Source organism: Heterodontus francisci, chromosome 11 (genome assembly GCF_036365525.1).
Source record: "Heterodontus francisci isolate sHetFra1 chromosome 11, sHetFra1.hap1, whole genome shotgun sequence".
NCBI lineage: Eukaryota > Metazoa > Chordata > Chondrichthyes > Heterodontiformes > Heterodontidae > Heterodontus > Heterodontus francisci.
In genome coordinates, this window is record NC_090381.1 from 79600982 (window position 1) to 79616960 (window position 15979).

The 15979-nt window shown below is 41.8% G+C and overlaps 1 protein-coding gene across 2 annotated transcripts in view; it reads left to right on the top strand.

Moving 5' to 3' along the window:
- LOC137375323 (chloride channel protein 2-like) overlaps nt 1–15979 on the top strand; it is a 495095-nt gene that overhangs the window by 352480 nt on the left and 126636 nt on the right. For both annotated transcript variants that reach the window (XM_068042304.1, XM_068042305.1), the window contains exons 13-14: nt 10167–10277; nt 10402–10615. In XM_068042304.1, the coding sequence (XP_067898405.1) occupies nt 10167–10277; nt 10402–10615 (325 nt within the window). The remainder of the gene's footprint in view (nt 1–10166; nt 10278–10401; nt 10616–15979) is intronic.

Genomic DNA, 15979 nt, shown 5'->3' on the forward strand with positions numbered 1-15979 from the left:
CTGGATGGCTGGAAACCACACTGGGTCTCTGGAAGGATGTCTTCGCTGCCAGGTCGAAGACAGTTCAGGAGGATTCGTGTGAGAATCTTCCCAACAGTGGACAGTTCCTACAAATAGATTAATCACCCTTCTTGAAAAGTGAGACAATGATGGATTTGTGGAAGTCGGGAGGTAGTACTACTTCCCAGATTTTTGTAAAAAGGTCTGAGAGTTTGAGTGAGAGTTCATGACCACCAGCTTTAAAGATCTCTGCAGGAATATTGTCTGGACCACACGCCTTGTTGATCTTCATCTGTTGGATAGCCTTTAGTACCTCAGCAAGTGTTGCCAGTGTACCCAAATTTGATTTCTCAAGCTGTTGAGGGATTATTTTGATTATTTTGTCTGACAGTGTAGACTCCTGATTGAGAAGGTTCTGGTAGTACTCCTTCCAACAGTCTTGGATGGCTGCATCATCTTTGAGAAGAATATTGCCATCTTCAGATCGGAGGGGGGAATGGATCATTTGTTTTTGGTCCGTGCATGATCTCGGTGGCGTTTAAGAAGCTGCGCATGTCATGCCAGTCTGCGTAGCATTAAATTTCATTTGCCTTCTCTACCCACCACTTATTCTTGACACGTATCATTCTCTGAGCTTTGATTTCAGTAGTAAATATTCCTCTTGTTTCTGCTGTGATGTAGGGTGATTTTGACATATAAAGAAGGCGTGGCGTTTCCGATTGAGAAGTTTGCGTATTTCTTTATCTTACTTGTTGAACCAGTCTTGGTGCCTGTGAGATTCAAACCCGATGATCTGGGTACATGTCTGTTGGATCACAGATTTGATCTTGTCCCAAAACCCTTCCACACTGTCATCATTGGAGCCTGTGAGAGCAAGACAGGAAGAAAGTTGCACCTGGAATTGTTCTCTGATTCTTCACTATCATAGGGCTGGCTGTGACAGAGGCAGTGGCATCCACTGTCACTGGGAACATTGAGAATGACAGTATGTTTGTCCCTTAGGCCTCTTCTCAACTCCCACCTCACCTCATCCTGCTATTTGGCATACTGAACAAGCTGGAGATGTTGTGACCATGGACCTCTTGCTTTCCTCCCCACCTCCATTCCCTCACCTCAACTTTCCCCTATCTGATTTCCTGCTTTCAGACACACAAGAACTGCAACCTGCCCAGCTGCAACACACCCAGGAGCAGAAGAGAGAGCACAGCATAACATTTAGAAAGAGGAACTGTCTCTTGATCTGGCACTTGCAGCTACCAGATCTGTTACTGGCACTGCACGTATCTTAGAGGCAAGTATAGAGTCGGGATTTGCACATGGTGAGTCACCAGACATATGTGGGCTGCAGCCAGGCCAGGGGGAATTGATAGTTCATATGCTAGCTCACTAGAGGGCAAGGTCGCAGATGGGGACTCTGATGAGGGTATTGATGGGACCACATACAGGGGAATGCTGATGAGGATGGACACCGAGATGCTGGGTTCATTGGTTGGCCTACCACACAGCCTCCTGTCAAGGAGCATGTTGGAGTCCAGCTCCAACTTGGCAAAGAGGCATTGTGCAGAGCCTGCCCTTTCCATAGCCTCTACTGTATCTCACTGTGATGCTGCAGACCTAGAGGCACTGCAACTACAGCCCTCATACCTGTCGCAGCCTTTGTGTGGACAGGTCACCAGATCCTCTGTCCTCTCTGTGAGGATGCAGCTACGCTCCTTGCCAAATCCAGCAACTCACCACAGCACCTCCAAAAACACTCCAGAGTACTTCCAGAGACTTTGCAATAGCAGAAGTAATTCTAAATTACCTTACCTGCAAGTTGAGTGCCTGGCCCTTTAAATAATGCCAGTGCTGATCTCCTCTTGCAGCTGAATGCATGGTCTTTGGTGAGTGACAAGCAAATATATTGAATGTATCTGCTTTGTTAAAGTTCACAAATGGAGCATCAAGTCAGCCAGTGGGGCTGAGCGACTTCATGATAGCACCAATTCAGAGCATGCAGGAGATGCCCGTGTGAGGGCCCTTCGCAGCAAGGGGTGTGGCACAAAGAGTCCGGAGGTGCAACATGCCCCATTTAGAAGGCCTCCAGTTTTAGTAAAGCCGTCTCCAGCAGTGCTGTGGATCTGAATTTCACACTATATTTCCACATTTCATACTACATTTCTTTTGTAGTTTTAAGAGTCACCTTACCTAGATCCATATTCTAGTTGTAGATACAAAGAGTATATTAGGGTCTTGTCCAATATTACCCTTTTAAGTATGTAGATCTTTGTTTCCCCCAGTCTTTCCTGAACAGAATAATCCAAAAGTGCTATAGCCAGTCATCATAAGACAACAGTTCAGGAATTAGTTTGTCACCTTTTTCTATACTTTTTCTCTGACTGCTGTACATATTTTTTAAGTTGTCCCTTGAGTGCTTACTGAGAAATCTTATTGAATCTCTAAATATTTTGAATAAAATGTTGTCCTACCTTACATATTGAGCAGAATATTTGATCCGAGATCGGGAAACCGAGGCTGGATGTATTTCAAGGTCCTGACCCCATGTCATGTCAGTGTCAGATGCCCGATGTGATTTTTAAAGGGATGGTCAATTTGTGGTCAGGGAGCATGCTCTCCATACAATTAAGGGCAGTGGGCAGGCTCCTGAAACTGGAGAGCCAATAGAAGGCCCTCCAACAGTGAGAGAGTAGCAGCCCAACCATCAGAGGAGGGCGATGCCGGCGCAGGTAACCGAGAGAGAAAGGGCGGCTTGAGATGGGGGTACCCTGTCAAAGCTTATAACATTTCTTCAATAAAAACTGGCCACAGTTGCCAGAGTACCATTTTGGAGGGGGACATCTTCCACAGGGCAGCCTGTGGCCACACTGGTGGCTATTTTTAAGTCACGGCGACCCGGGGTGGGGGTGGTTAAAAAGCCAACTGGAGCACTGGCACCCTTCCCCCGGTCTGACGCCGGAAAGGTATCACCGTCTCCCGAACAGGGTCTGGCCACCATGGGGGGGCCCGCCTGCCGACTGGAAAATTCCAGTCAGTGGCGGGAGAGGGGCCTTAATTGGTCTGTTAATATGTCTGAATGGTAACCCACATCTTGCAGGCGGGTAACTGTTTCCCACCCAAACTGACATGTTCCTAAATGGCCCGGAGTTGGGAACATGCCGACAAATTGGCACGCCAACTGGTGTCAGGAAATAGTGGTCTGCCTGCTTCTTGCCCTGCTTAATCTGGAGATCGAAAATTTTGCATCTGGTTTCTGAGTGTGTAGAAATAGTGTGTTAGATTGGTACATGTACAGAAGTAGTGTCTGTTGTTGTGCGAATGTGCACAGCTGGTATCCCTTGTGTGTCTGTGTCTGTGTGTGTGCAGAGCTGGTGTGTGTGTGTGTGTGTGTGTGTGTGTGTGTGTGTGCAGAGCTGGTGTGTGTGTGTGTGCAGAGCTGGTGTGTGTGTGTGTGTGCAGAGCTGGTGTGTGTGTGCAGAGCTGGTGTGTGTGTGTGTATGTCTGTCTATCTCTGTGTGTGCGTGCGTGCATGTCTGTGCGCGTGTGTGCGCGCAGAGCTGGTGTGTGTTGGGCCGGATCTCGTGCTCGGCCCGACACTGGGTTCCGTGGGGGGCGGAGAATCGGAGCGGCAGCGTCCAACACGGATCCCAACGCCAGGTCCAATCTTCCTGGCGGGAAGCTCCGTGGCAGCACCTCCACTGCTCTGCGACGGGAGCCTAGTTTAATTAATTAAAATACCTCCCTGCATAAATTTCAATGTCATGCATTGTGATCTTCCCGTACGTTCCCAATCTTGAGTTCGACATGTGGCACTCACTTTCACTTTCCTGTCCACGAGGAGCTGGTGACACCGAGGATGGGAAGGGGTCAACTCTGTATTTTGTTTGCAGGGCCTGGCAGCCTTCTAAAAACTGGTGCCAGCACTTGCTCCTGCATCAGGTGACGCTGCTCAAAACGTCGCTGATGCCACCCTCGCCACATGATTGGTGGGTGGCAGCCAGCGTCAGTTTAAGTGGCCGAACCGCGGCGGTATGGGTCCCATGCGGGGCAGCCACCATTTTCTGCATCTGCCACCGCTCCCAGTCGCGGGACAACAAAATCCAACCATTGGTGTGTGAGTGTGCAGAGTTGGTGTTGGTGTGAGTGTGCTGAGTTGTGTTTGTTGGTGTGTGAGTGTGCAGAGCTGGTGTTGGTGTGAGTGTGCCAAGTTATGTTTGTTGGTGTGTGAGTCTGCAGAGCTGGTGTTGGTGTGAGTGTGCTGAGTTGTGTTTGTGGGTGTGTGAGTGTGCAGAGCTGGTGTTGGTGTGAGTGTGCTGAGTTGTGTTTGTTGGTGTGTGAGTCTGCAGAGCTGGTGTTGGTGTGAGTGTGCTGAGTTGTGTTTGTTGGTGTGTGAGTGTGCAGAGCTGGTGTTGGTGTGAGTGTGCAGAGCTGGTGCCTGTTCTTGTATAAGTGTGTTGCACAGCATAAGTTGTATATCATTTATCCGTATTTGCTCCATCAAGATTCCATCCTTTATATTTTAAGTCACAGTTAATAGTTTTCACACTGACATTCATTTCTTCACATTATTTTCAGCAATAATTTTCCACATCTGTCCAACAGGAAGCCTCTCATGTCCATATCAAGAAATCTTGGTTGTGCTCCCTGGAGTTCAACATTCATTAAATTTAATGGACAGAAAATCATGGGCAGCACACCCGCAATTTCTGAATATGTTTGTCTTGCAGCTGAGGCTCTTCATCAATAGCATGAGCTGAGAAAATCTGCCCTTATTTTATTTTGCGAATCAAAATCGACTTTTTATAATCCCTACCATTCTGATACATTTAGACATCCCACAAAAATTCTGAGTTGTCAGCAAATTTTGCAGTGTGCTTTTAATTCTCTTCTGCAGCTTATAGATAAAGTGAGGCAGAGAGGCAAGGACTGATTGCTGGAGCTCCACTCATCACTGCTTCAAAGAGATGTCACACATCAATGTACAACCACGTCTTTCTTCCTATTTAAGTTTGTCTACACAACTTTAAATTTCATGAGCCAAAAAACCTATTGGTGTTCTGTTTCATAAGCCCAAATAAATTATAATGATTGAATTGGCTTTATCTATCAATGCTGTCACATTCTCAGAAGGATCTAGTACATTTCTGAGTTATGATCTTCCTTTATTAAAGCCATGTGGTCCTTTACTTATCAAATTTAATCTACCTGAAAGCTCAGTAATTCATTCCCTGTAATCACTATTAAACCCATTTCTCGCAGTTGATGTTTACCTTGATCATTCCTTTGACTATTTAGTTATCCAGGCCTCTTATATCCTTAATATTTCTAATAAACTTTGGAAGATTTCTGCCACACCTTCTATTTCCTGTGTTCTTTCCTGTAGTGTTTTGCTGTAAATGCCTCGCTATATAAAAACTTTTCTATTGTAATTCAGTGTTAGGATTAACACTTAGATCCAAAAGAGACAGCAATTGCTCTTCAGCGACTGTTGGCTAGAGGCAGATCTGCCTGGATTCTCATTTGAACAGATCTTTTCCAGCTGAAGTCTTCATGTAGGTCTGCTACTTTTTTGCCAAGTTCAAAACTGGACAGCAGGTACGGATAGATGTGGAGCTTAGAAAGGCACTTTAAAAGTTGTATTTAGACAAATTATTTTAATTATTATGAGGCCTCAACAGTCATTGCATGCCTTTGTTAGTGTCCAAATCAGCCAGCAACTTGTGATGTGAATTGTGCATCACCACAAGTTGCTAGCCAATTTGCACCACTCCACTTTTAGCTTTGCAAACCCAGTATCTTGCCCTGAACCGTCCCATGATTTTCATGAACTTGCTGCATTTGAATATTAACTGCTTATTAAACTCACCACAGAAAGTTAAGTCCAGTAATTAATAGCATAAGTCCCCTTAATGACTGCAAATCAAACTCTCTAGCCCAGAAAGTGAACAGTAAAAGTGTGGGGTCTCATTCCTTCAGGTAGTGAATTATCATTGGAGATTTTAAATATGTTAAATGTTAGATTTTTTTCTTACTTTTCCTATTTTCTCTCTCTTAATCCGATCTTTGCTTCACGCCTTTTATTTCTTTTTCTGTCCTTAATTTAACATTGAATTCACCCACTGTAATTCACCCTCCTTCTCAGTCATTCCTCTGTTTATTTCTCAATCTTTAAATCTCATTGGTTATGGAGACACACTGTTGGTCCCTTTGTTCACTAATGTCCCAGATGCCCTGTTGGTCTCGCTGCAACATTTTCAGCTCGCACTTCCAGCAACTCTGTGGGAAATTATTTTTGAGCTGAAGGGTGCAGTAACAAGGCTAGAAGTCTAATTAACAGGGCACCCCGCTGCAGCATATTCTGGGCCAATATTCTACGCAAACACACATACACACAAATCCTTTTTTCCAGCTCTTTTTTAAGGTTCTGCAGATTTAGATGTAGTGTCTCTGAACCATCCATTTATGTATTCATTTTTGTACACAGATATTAAATTAATTTGTATGCACTCCATTTGTCCTAATTTCAATATACATTTGGGGAAATTCCTTGTTTGTAGTTATAGTGTAAAGTATTTTTTCAACACTCGCATTTAGATAGATTTTATAGCTAAGACCAGTTCATTTCCGGTGGCACTGAACTTCATTTCAAGGCCACAGTGATTTTGCATCCATTGGGATAATTAGAATCAGCCCAGTTTGAACTTTTAACTTCAATACCAGAAAAAAAACTGTCAAATATGGAGAAAATGCTAGGAGTTTAGACATTTGCAACTACGTTTAAAAAAACATACATTGGGAGGAAACCCTCACTCCTTGAGCATGCACTGTCACTTCAAAAATAAACAGCAATTTTGTGATTTTTTTTTTTCTCCTTCCTTTTCCCAGTATTCAGATTCCACATAGTTCCTTCCCGCTATCCATATAATAGGGTATTTCTTCAATCAGTTTTAGGGCCCTTGAACTATTTTGATTTTTATTTTGGTGAATGACCAAAGCCCATTGTCAGCTTTGGCTCAGTGATAGCACTCTGAGTCACAAGGTTCCAGGTTCAAGTCCCTATTATGACCCAGTGAGAAAGGTGTCTTGGTGTCCCTCTCAGCCTTCACCTGGTCTTACCATAACAGGCTTTAATTTTAAACACACTATATTTTTAGCTCCCCCTTGGTGAATCCTTGTTCACCGCTTTCCAATAATAAGGCAGAGAAACCAGCACCAACAGGCTTTCTTAGGTTTAAAGAAGAAAAGTTTAAATTTATTAAACTTAAATTCTAATTCGGTTAATGCCTATGGATACATGACTCGCCCCGTGCTAGCATGCATGCGTGATACACACATGCAAATAGAGACAGAAAAGAGCAGAAGAAAAATAAAGTGGAAAAGTTTGAGGCAATATCTGAAAAGTTGTTGTTACGGTTCTTCGAGCTCACTGTAGAGTCCTTGATTGTAGGTAGATCTTGCTTTTCATTGGGGCCTAGTATTATTCTTAAACCTTGTTTGCTGTAGGAGACTTTTCTGTCTTGGGGTTCATGTGTCTTCAGTGGATTCAGAGGCTTGTGAGAAAGAGATGGGAGCAGACAGGAAAGAGATCTTCTCAGACCAGGAGCAAACAGACACTCTGCCTTCAAACTCTCTGTGGCCAGTGCTAAAGAAAACCCTGGAACAGCCAGGTAGTCATGTGATTAAGCTGGTCTAACCAGTCCTGGCCCTTTGAAATGTATCCTCCTTAGCAGGCCCTGGAATGCACTTCCTCACCTTCGATGTCTGTTAGTATGTAAATGTTTCTTTTCCAGCCACGGCTGATCTATGACTCTATGACTCTAAGTCATTTCCTCGCTCCAACAACAGTTAAAAATCAATGTTCATGTCAAAATTTATGTGCTTCATTCTTGGCAGGTGGGGGTCTAGCATGACATCCCACTCCCTAATTTGAGCACAAAAATCAAGGCTGGCACTCCATTGCAGTACTGAGGGAGTGCTGCACTATTGCAGGTGCTATCTTTTAAATGAGGCGTTAAACCAAGGTTCCATCTGCTTCCTCAGGTGAATGTAAATGATCTTATGGCACTATTTTCGAATAAGGAGTTTTTGCCGGTGTACTGGCCAGTATTTACCCCTCAATCAATATCACACTGCTGTTTGTGGGTGTTTGCTATCTGCATACTGGCTGCCGCACTTCTTGCATTACAACAGTGACTACACTTCAAAAAGTACTTCATTGGCTGTAAAGCACTTTGAGATGTTCCGGTGGTCATGAAAGACGCTGTATCAATGCAAGTCTTTTTTTTATTTTGCAGCATGCTACCAAGTTTGGAAGGCCTAGGAGAGAAGTGAAGCTAAATCTTGAAGTTGAGAGATAACCAGCTTAGATTTTAAAAATCTGTAGACTATAGGAAGAAGGGAAGCCTTAGTAGGATGAGATAGGCAGCACCCAACTAATGTCAGAAAGCATGTGAATGAATGATGTTTTTCAGTTGTACTTTGCACAGATTCCTGATATATCTGTCAGTGTGAAGTCAAAGTGGTAAAGACAACCTCCTGAATGTGGCCTTGCACCTTCCATCACAAATGCAGAAATTTGCATACACAGTTTGCCCTGATGGAAACACATGGGTCCATGTCCAAGCACCTGCACACAAGTGCCCATGCACACTTTCCTTCACTTTATATTCAATTAATATTGAACAATGTTCTTTCTGAGAAGCTCAACTGTACTAATAGCTGAATTGAACTTTGACTGTCTTTAGTATGCTTCTATAGTGTATTTGACCCAGCTTCCAGACACACACAACTAGTGTCAGACTTAGTGATTTCATTGCTTCTCATGCCATTTCTTTTGTGGTTTATATGATCTTTCTCATACTTACGCACTCTTGCTTTCTTGTTGCTAATCTCATATTATAATTTCATAGTGATGTTGATTTACTGATGATTTTCCACACAACCTGTTGTCTCGTGATTTCTCCCAACATTGATTCACTGATTGCTTTCATTCTTACTGTTTGCAGTTGCATGCTGATTGTTTTACATCCATAGAACATAGTCAGCAATTGCCTTTAATTAAAAATGGCAAGATGAAAATGATCAACGTAGAACTGGCACCAGGATAAGATAAAATCAATCAAAGTCACTGTTAGTTTAAAACAGTTACTGAAGCAAAACCAATTATTAACACAAAAGCAAAATCAGCATGTGTGAGAAAGCACATGGTCAATGAGTAACTGTTAAACAAGAGAATGGAGTGGAAAATGAAGGGAGAACCATGTTTGAACTGGTATCAGACTCAACGGGAGTTAGTTCTGTGGGGAATTGCAGATATCTGCATTCAGTTTGGTCCGACAGGGAGTTGTGCAATCTGGGAAAAGTTAGTTCTGGTTGAGCATCGGGTGTTATCTCAAGTGATTTCCAAACAAATGTAGCTAGTGTCAGCTCAGATCAGCAAAACGTCTTTCTCCTATGTTGATTTGAAATGGTGGTATTTAATAAGAGGGAGAATCAGCAATTAAAGATAATTATGTTATGTGAGACTAAAACATAGTTCAAAAATCTTCTAGAGTTTTTTATATGGGGAGTGCTCACTTTCTTGTTTAAAACAAAAGTGTTATATATTCATAACTGAAAAAACTTTGATAAAATTTTAGGGAGGATGGAATGCGAATGTTAGACATTTATTCATTCCATAGTCCATCGGGAAGCTTTTTTTAAATCTCTTCACGGGTATTTTGATGCAATATTACTTTTAACAATATGCCTAATCACAGCCCCAATTGTCTAGCTCGTTTCCTTATGATGGATCAACACTTTCCAATATTAGAAGTTTAGACTTGAAATAGTTTCTGAACAAAATGTGGATGTTAAATGCTTAATTTTGAAATAAATGCTTGGATTTACAGCATTTGTACTTTCACAAACATCTATCCGTAGAAGCAGGGCCCAAGTGACCCCTTTTAGATCAGAATTCAGATAACACAAATAAAGTGGGAAGAATTGTTATGATTGTGATGTGTAGCAGCACAGTAAATGCATTCAAAAAGTGTTAAACATTTTGCTATCTATAGTGATCAGGCAAATTTTCCTTCACTGTTGGGTTTCAACAAATGTACATCTGTTGCTTTGTCAGTAAGGGTGGTTGTTTTTCTCACTTCAGCTATTTGTGTTGGCTTCTCTTTCAGGTGCTGCATTTGGTCGCCTTGTTGGAGAAAGCATGGCAGCCTGGTTTCCTGATGGTATCCATGCAGATGGTAGTATTTATCGTATTGTGCCAGGTGGATACGCTGTAGTAGGTGAGGCTTTTTCTGTCTGCCATCATTATTTTTGGCTGCCACAGAAGAATAAATGAGCCACAGTTAAAGCCAAATGAACCTGGGCTTTTCTGCCAGCTGCTTAATTCCCTGGTTTTCTCCACAGGTGCTGCAGCATTGGCAGGTGCAGTGACCCACACGATTTCCACTTCAGTGATTGTTTTTGAGCTCACAGGCCAGATCTCCCACATCCTGCCAGTTATGATAGCAGTCATTCTAGCCAATGCTGTTTCCCAAAGTCTGCAGCCCTCTGTCTATGACAGCATCATTCGCATCAAGAAACTTCCATACCTTCCTGAGCTCGGTTGGGGGCACCTTGAGTGAGTAGTCTTACCAATTACTACTATTTAAAGGAATTAGATATTACAGGACGTTTAAAGCTCAATGAGGCCTGGTGTCGAACGTTCCTGACAGAACTCAAACTGAGCATTGGTGAGCAGCTTATTGCTGACGAGCCCTTTTTAGCCTTGAGGACCAATGATATTGACTCTGTCTGTACCTCTCGTCCACATCAATCCTCTCTACAGCATGTGGTCCCTTTTTCAACAATATTACCACTCTACTTTTTCATTTCCTGTCATATATATCTTCCATAAATATATTAATCCCAATAGATTTATTTTATTCTTGTCCAGCTTGCAGGCAGGTTTCTGTTGATGCAATTAAGTCTAGATCTTCCTGTAAAATAATTCCTTCCGTTCTCCCATTTTTTCCCACAATCTGCACATTGCAATGCGTCTATTTCAACATTCTTTATTTGCCCAATTTTTAAAAACGCTACTTTCCCATTCCTGTTATTGTCTATGATCTGCCCGACCTTTACTTCAGTCATTTTCAAATTTACAACTTATCTCTGATGTCAATTTATTTAATTTCCTTCCAAACTATTGCCTTATACTTCCAGCAATGCATTCAAATTGACATATCCTTTGTCATAAATTAGGTTTTAAAACTTCAAAAAAATCACATAAAAATTGCTATGTAACCATACATCATTTAAAACTATTCCCTTCATTAGCTTCTATGCAGGAGTTGCATTAGATTCGAGGTTTAGGACAAATGAAAGGAGCTGTGTTGCTAAAATACAGGCACAAGGATCCTATTTAAGATGTGGCATTTGCTTAGGAAGAAAATTATTCAGTCAGTTTATCTGATAAGTAATTGCAGTTCTACAGACCAGATGGTCCTAGGTTTCATTCTCATTCTGTGTTAAGTTATTTGGTGTCAGAACGGATAGTGATAGGGCATAGCAATTGTCTTCAGCGTCCTAAGTTAGAAAGGGGAACAATAAGCAGGGTTTCACTCCTGATTGCTTTCCAGTAGCCCCTGCTGAAAATTTGCATGTGTGAACATCAGTTGAGGACAGATACAAGCTGGGCTATAATGCCCCTCATGGTAAAATGCCTCACCAACACAGTCAAGGGTTACTCATTATTAATTACTATTTTTATGAAGTACCTGAGGTAAACAGACCCAGTGGAACTGTAATCCCGAAAAGACTTGATGCTTCTAGAAGAGGAGGAAATTGACAAGGAAACCATAGATAAAACAAAATGTCGTCATCGAAAATTCATTATTTGAAGCCATTATGTAGGTCTGATTCAATGGATCAGTATGCCACCTGGTGTAGAACTGATTCATATAAACCCAAGAAGATTTTGGGTTTCATCCTTGGTTTGTGCTGAGTTAGTTGATCTTAATTGAGATGACACTGAGGGTGTTAAGAATGGCCTCAGTCCTCTACAGATAATGAGAGAAAAATAACAGCCAGCATTCCCACTCCTGGTTGTTTCCATGACCCCTGCTCTATAATGCGAATCATGGACAGAATTGGACTTGTCGGTGATGCTCCTAAGGATGAATAACCACCTTGACACGCACTGCCTGGACTCCCCCTTGAAGAATGGTGAGGAGAAGGTACTGAAGGGCTGCCAGCACCATGGAGTCATGTCCCAGTAATGCATTGATGAATTATTTTATCAATACAGAATCTTGTCAGCCAGCACAACAGGAGTTAACTGAGGAATTACTGAACCTTGTGGTACCAGCTGAAGTTTCAGGACAAATGAAGAACTCTACATTGGTGATTGCATTTCTATTGGTATTAATTCTGTTCTCACAATATATGAGGCTTAGTAGCTCTTCTGGACCAGTTCCTTGATGATGTCATCAGTGTCTCCTACAAAGACAAAATGCTTACGAAGGTCAACAAAGAAAATAAGGCACAAAAAGCTATTAATTGTAATAATGCCTTTTAAAGAGAATACAGACGGGATGTTTTCTTGTGATTTAGTTCTTACTACTGCTCCATTCTTGCTGGGAAGTGGAGCAACTGAGACACCAAAATTGCCTCCTAAAGTCCATCAAATTGCTTTATCCTAGCAGCTCTTCATAAGAAACATTAAAAGCATAAGTTCTTTCAAATCTTTCAGGACCTACAATCTCAGGGTAGATTGCACTGGTTTATTCACTACTTGTCTTAAATAATTACAGTTGGCAGCCTGTGTTTGCCACAGTATGTTCAGTTCTCAACCCCTCAGTGATCTATCACATATCACATTTGCTGCTACTTAAAATTGGTGCCTTACTGAGTGAACATCAGTGTCACTGAATGGAAACAGTGGGTGATACAGTGACAATGTACAGATTTGTGTGTTCCTAAAACACAAATCAATTCACAGGAGTGTCCTTAGAGTCTTGTATGCTTTCTGATTAGTATTTTTCTTGGTCATGGTATTTCTATAGAAGCCCGAATTGCACTTTGCTTCCTAGATTGTAGTAGATCAAACTTCCTAATGGAAGGGAAGAGACTACAGCCTAGATTTTCCAAATTAGAAAAATTAGTGAAAATTCATCATGCCAGATCTCCATTTACTTTGCATCAATTTCCTATGTGTTGGTATAATTAGGCACCTTAACCGAGCAAGAACTTTAATTAAAAATAATTTGAGGCCAGGATGTCCTACACACCATTTCCCAACATTCTCACATGCAGGACATCATTTATAAATCACAGCCATGGGAAGAGTGCACCCAGGGTTGGTAGATTTGTATAAATATATCAAAAGTCACGGGAAGGACGCAATAACGTTAGATTAGCGTATTTTAACTATTCCTTACCATTTTTTCATTATTCTTATTTTCTTCTCTGATGGCACTTAGGTTCTCATGAGCCTTTCTGCCAATTGTGCCTTTCCTTTTGCCCCTAACATTACTGCCACCAATGGATTATCTTAAAGGGATTCTCATCTGAGTTGTTTGGAAGAAGGACAATGGAGGGATCAAGACAGGTCAAGGTGCATGAGAGGTACTCTGTGCTCACCCATTAGGATCAGACCACTTGCATCCAAAAGCAGAGGTGAACATACCTTTATTTGCCAGGATATTGGAGCATGCAGAGGTTCCTATTTTCAAAGGAAGCTAAGACAACAGACCCAATAGCACCACTTAAGATATGAATGCCTGACTAATTATAATGCTGGATGCTTCCCAATGACAGTATGTTACACTTTGAGTGGTATTGCATGAAAGACGGCATGCCAAGGCAATCAAAAGGGCTATCAAAATGCCATCAATCAAAGCTGTAGGCACCGGCGCACCAACCTCACAATGTCTATGGGGAACTGTCTTTTCAGAATCTAGTTTATCACAAAGCAGCGATACTTTCACCAAAGTCCTTAAAGTTCACAAGAACAAGACAAAATGAATGTTTCAGGTGTTCCTTGACAGTTCACAGGAGTGCTGTGCTAAATTGTTCTTTATTAATATTCAAGTCACATAAAGCATGGCCTGCTGTCACAGACTTTCTCATTCTGCTGAGATGTACAAAAGATGAACAATGCGGAGATAGAAATGGACGTTAAACACCTCGTTCAGAAACAAGAGGAATTGAGGAAAATTTACCAATAAATTTTCTTTTCATAGAAAACCTGCAATGCTTTCAAAATAATTCCCTTCAGGAAATGCTGGGCAATAAAATGTTACATCCTTGATAAATTTACTACTCTGCCATATGGATTTAATAATATTTAATATTAAATATTAAAATTCAATCAAAATAAGCATCTCTAGGATATATTGAATCACTTCAGGCAGTATCTTCAGTTTATGCGCATATATTAAAGAAATGTCTGTTGCTTTTGTTAAAATGTCCAATTTTAAAGCTTTTTAAAAGTTCTGTAGATCCAATTCCTAGCTAACCGTACAGGCCAGAAAACCTCAAGTTTAGTCCATTTTCTGAGTTCCTTTCAAGTACTGTCCTAGCCTGGTTCAGTGCCTACCCATTCCAAAAAATGCCAGCCCATCTCCTGCAATGGTTTCTCCCACCAGCCAGCACTTTGCATACATTCGCCTCAGGTATGACCCAAGGCTCGATCCTCGGTCCCCTTCCTTTCCTCATCTACGTGCTGCCCCTTTGTGTGTGATCAGCCTTTACATATATGCTAATAACATTTAATTTACCTCTATCTCCTCCCCTGATGCCTCAATCACCTTAGTGCTGTCCAACTGCTTAGCAGGATACAGGTCTTGCTTGTGCAAGAATTTCCTTCAACTCAACACCTAAAAGTCCAAAGCCATCCCATTTGGCTCCCACCAGGAAGTCTCAGCTCCTGTCTTTGTCCCTTTCCATGGCTGCTAACTCATACTGAGCCAGACAAAATGGAGTCCTATTTGACCCTGACTTGAGCCACATCATAACCATTATCAAGACAGCTTATTTTGGTATCCACATCACTTTTGGCATCTGTTCCTATCCTGCACTACATCTGCTGAAATATTTATCCATGTCTTTCTCACCTCCATATTTAATCACTCCACCAAGCTCCTTGCCAACCTACAGAGTTGCAATTTTTATAAATTGCAATTCATCCAAAATTCTGTCACCTGCATCCTATCCCACACTCTTGTTCCCTTGATATCTACGTCCTTGCTAGCTTTCATTGGCTTACCATCCCCCAATTTCACTATCTTTGTCCTCATCAACAAGTTGCTGTATAATCCCACCATTAGCAACCTTTGTAACCTTCTCCTGCCCTATCTTTCAGCACACACCTTACACTCTTGTCAAAGCTCTGGCCTCCTTCACATTCCTATTCCCACTACCCAACCTTGGGCAGTAGAGTCTTCAGCTATCTAAGTCCCACACTTTGGAATACTTTCCTTTAACCCTATGCCATGCTACTCTCTTCTCCGTCAAAGTACTCCCCAAAACCTACCTCATTAATTTTAACTTGAGTCACCAACCCAAACAGTTCTCCCACCTTGCTCAGTGTTTGGTTATTGTTGCCACTGTGAAGCATTTTAATATTTCTTAATACGTTATTAGTGTCAGTTTGTGTTCTTAATTAGGATGTCAGTAGGGGCCTTACAATTTGCTTTAATGCTGATTGAGGGCAGGATTGGGCGCAGCTGTAGTTAAATAATCTTCCATCATTCACTGTCAAGATTCACACAGGAATAATAATCACTTGGGTGAGGTACTTGTATGTGGCTGGTGCCTGCAGAATTGTACCCTAGCAAGGAGCCTTCAGGAAAGGCGGGGACAAAATTAATGAGAACATTGAAGAACATTTTGAGAACTGATAGATTTAAATAAAAATAATTGTGACAATTACAGGATTATAGGACCAATAGTACAATGTTAAGTGCTGATAGCATGCAGATTGTTGAGTGCTCAGGGTGGC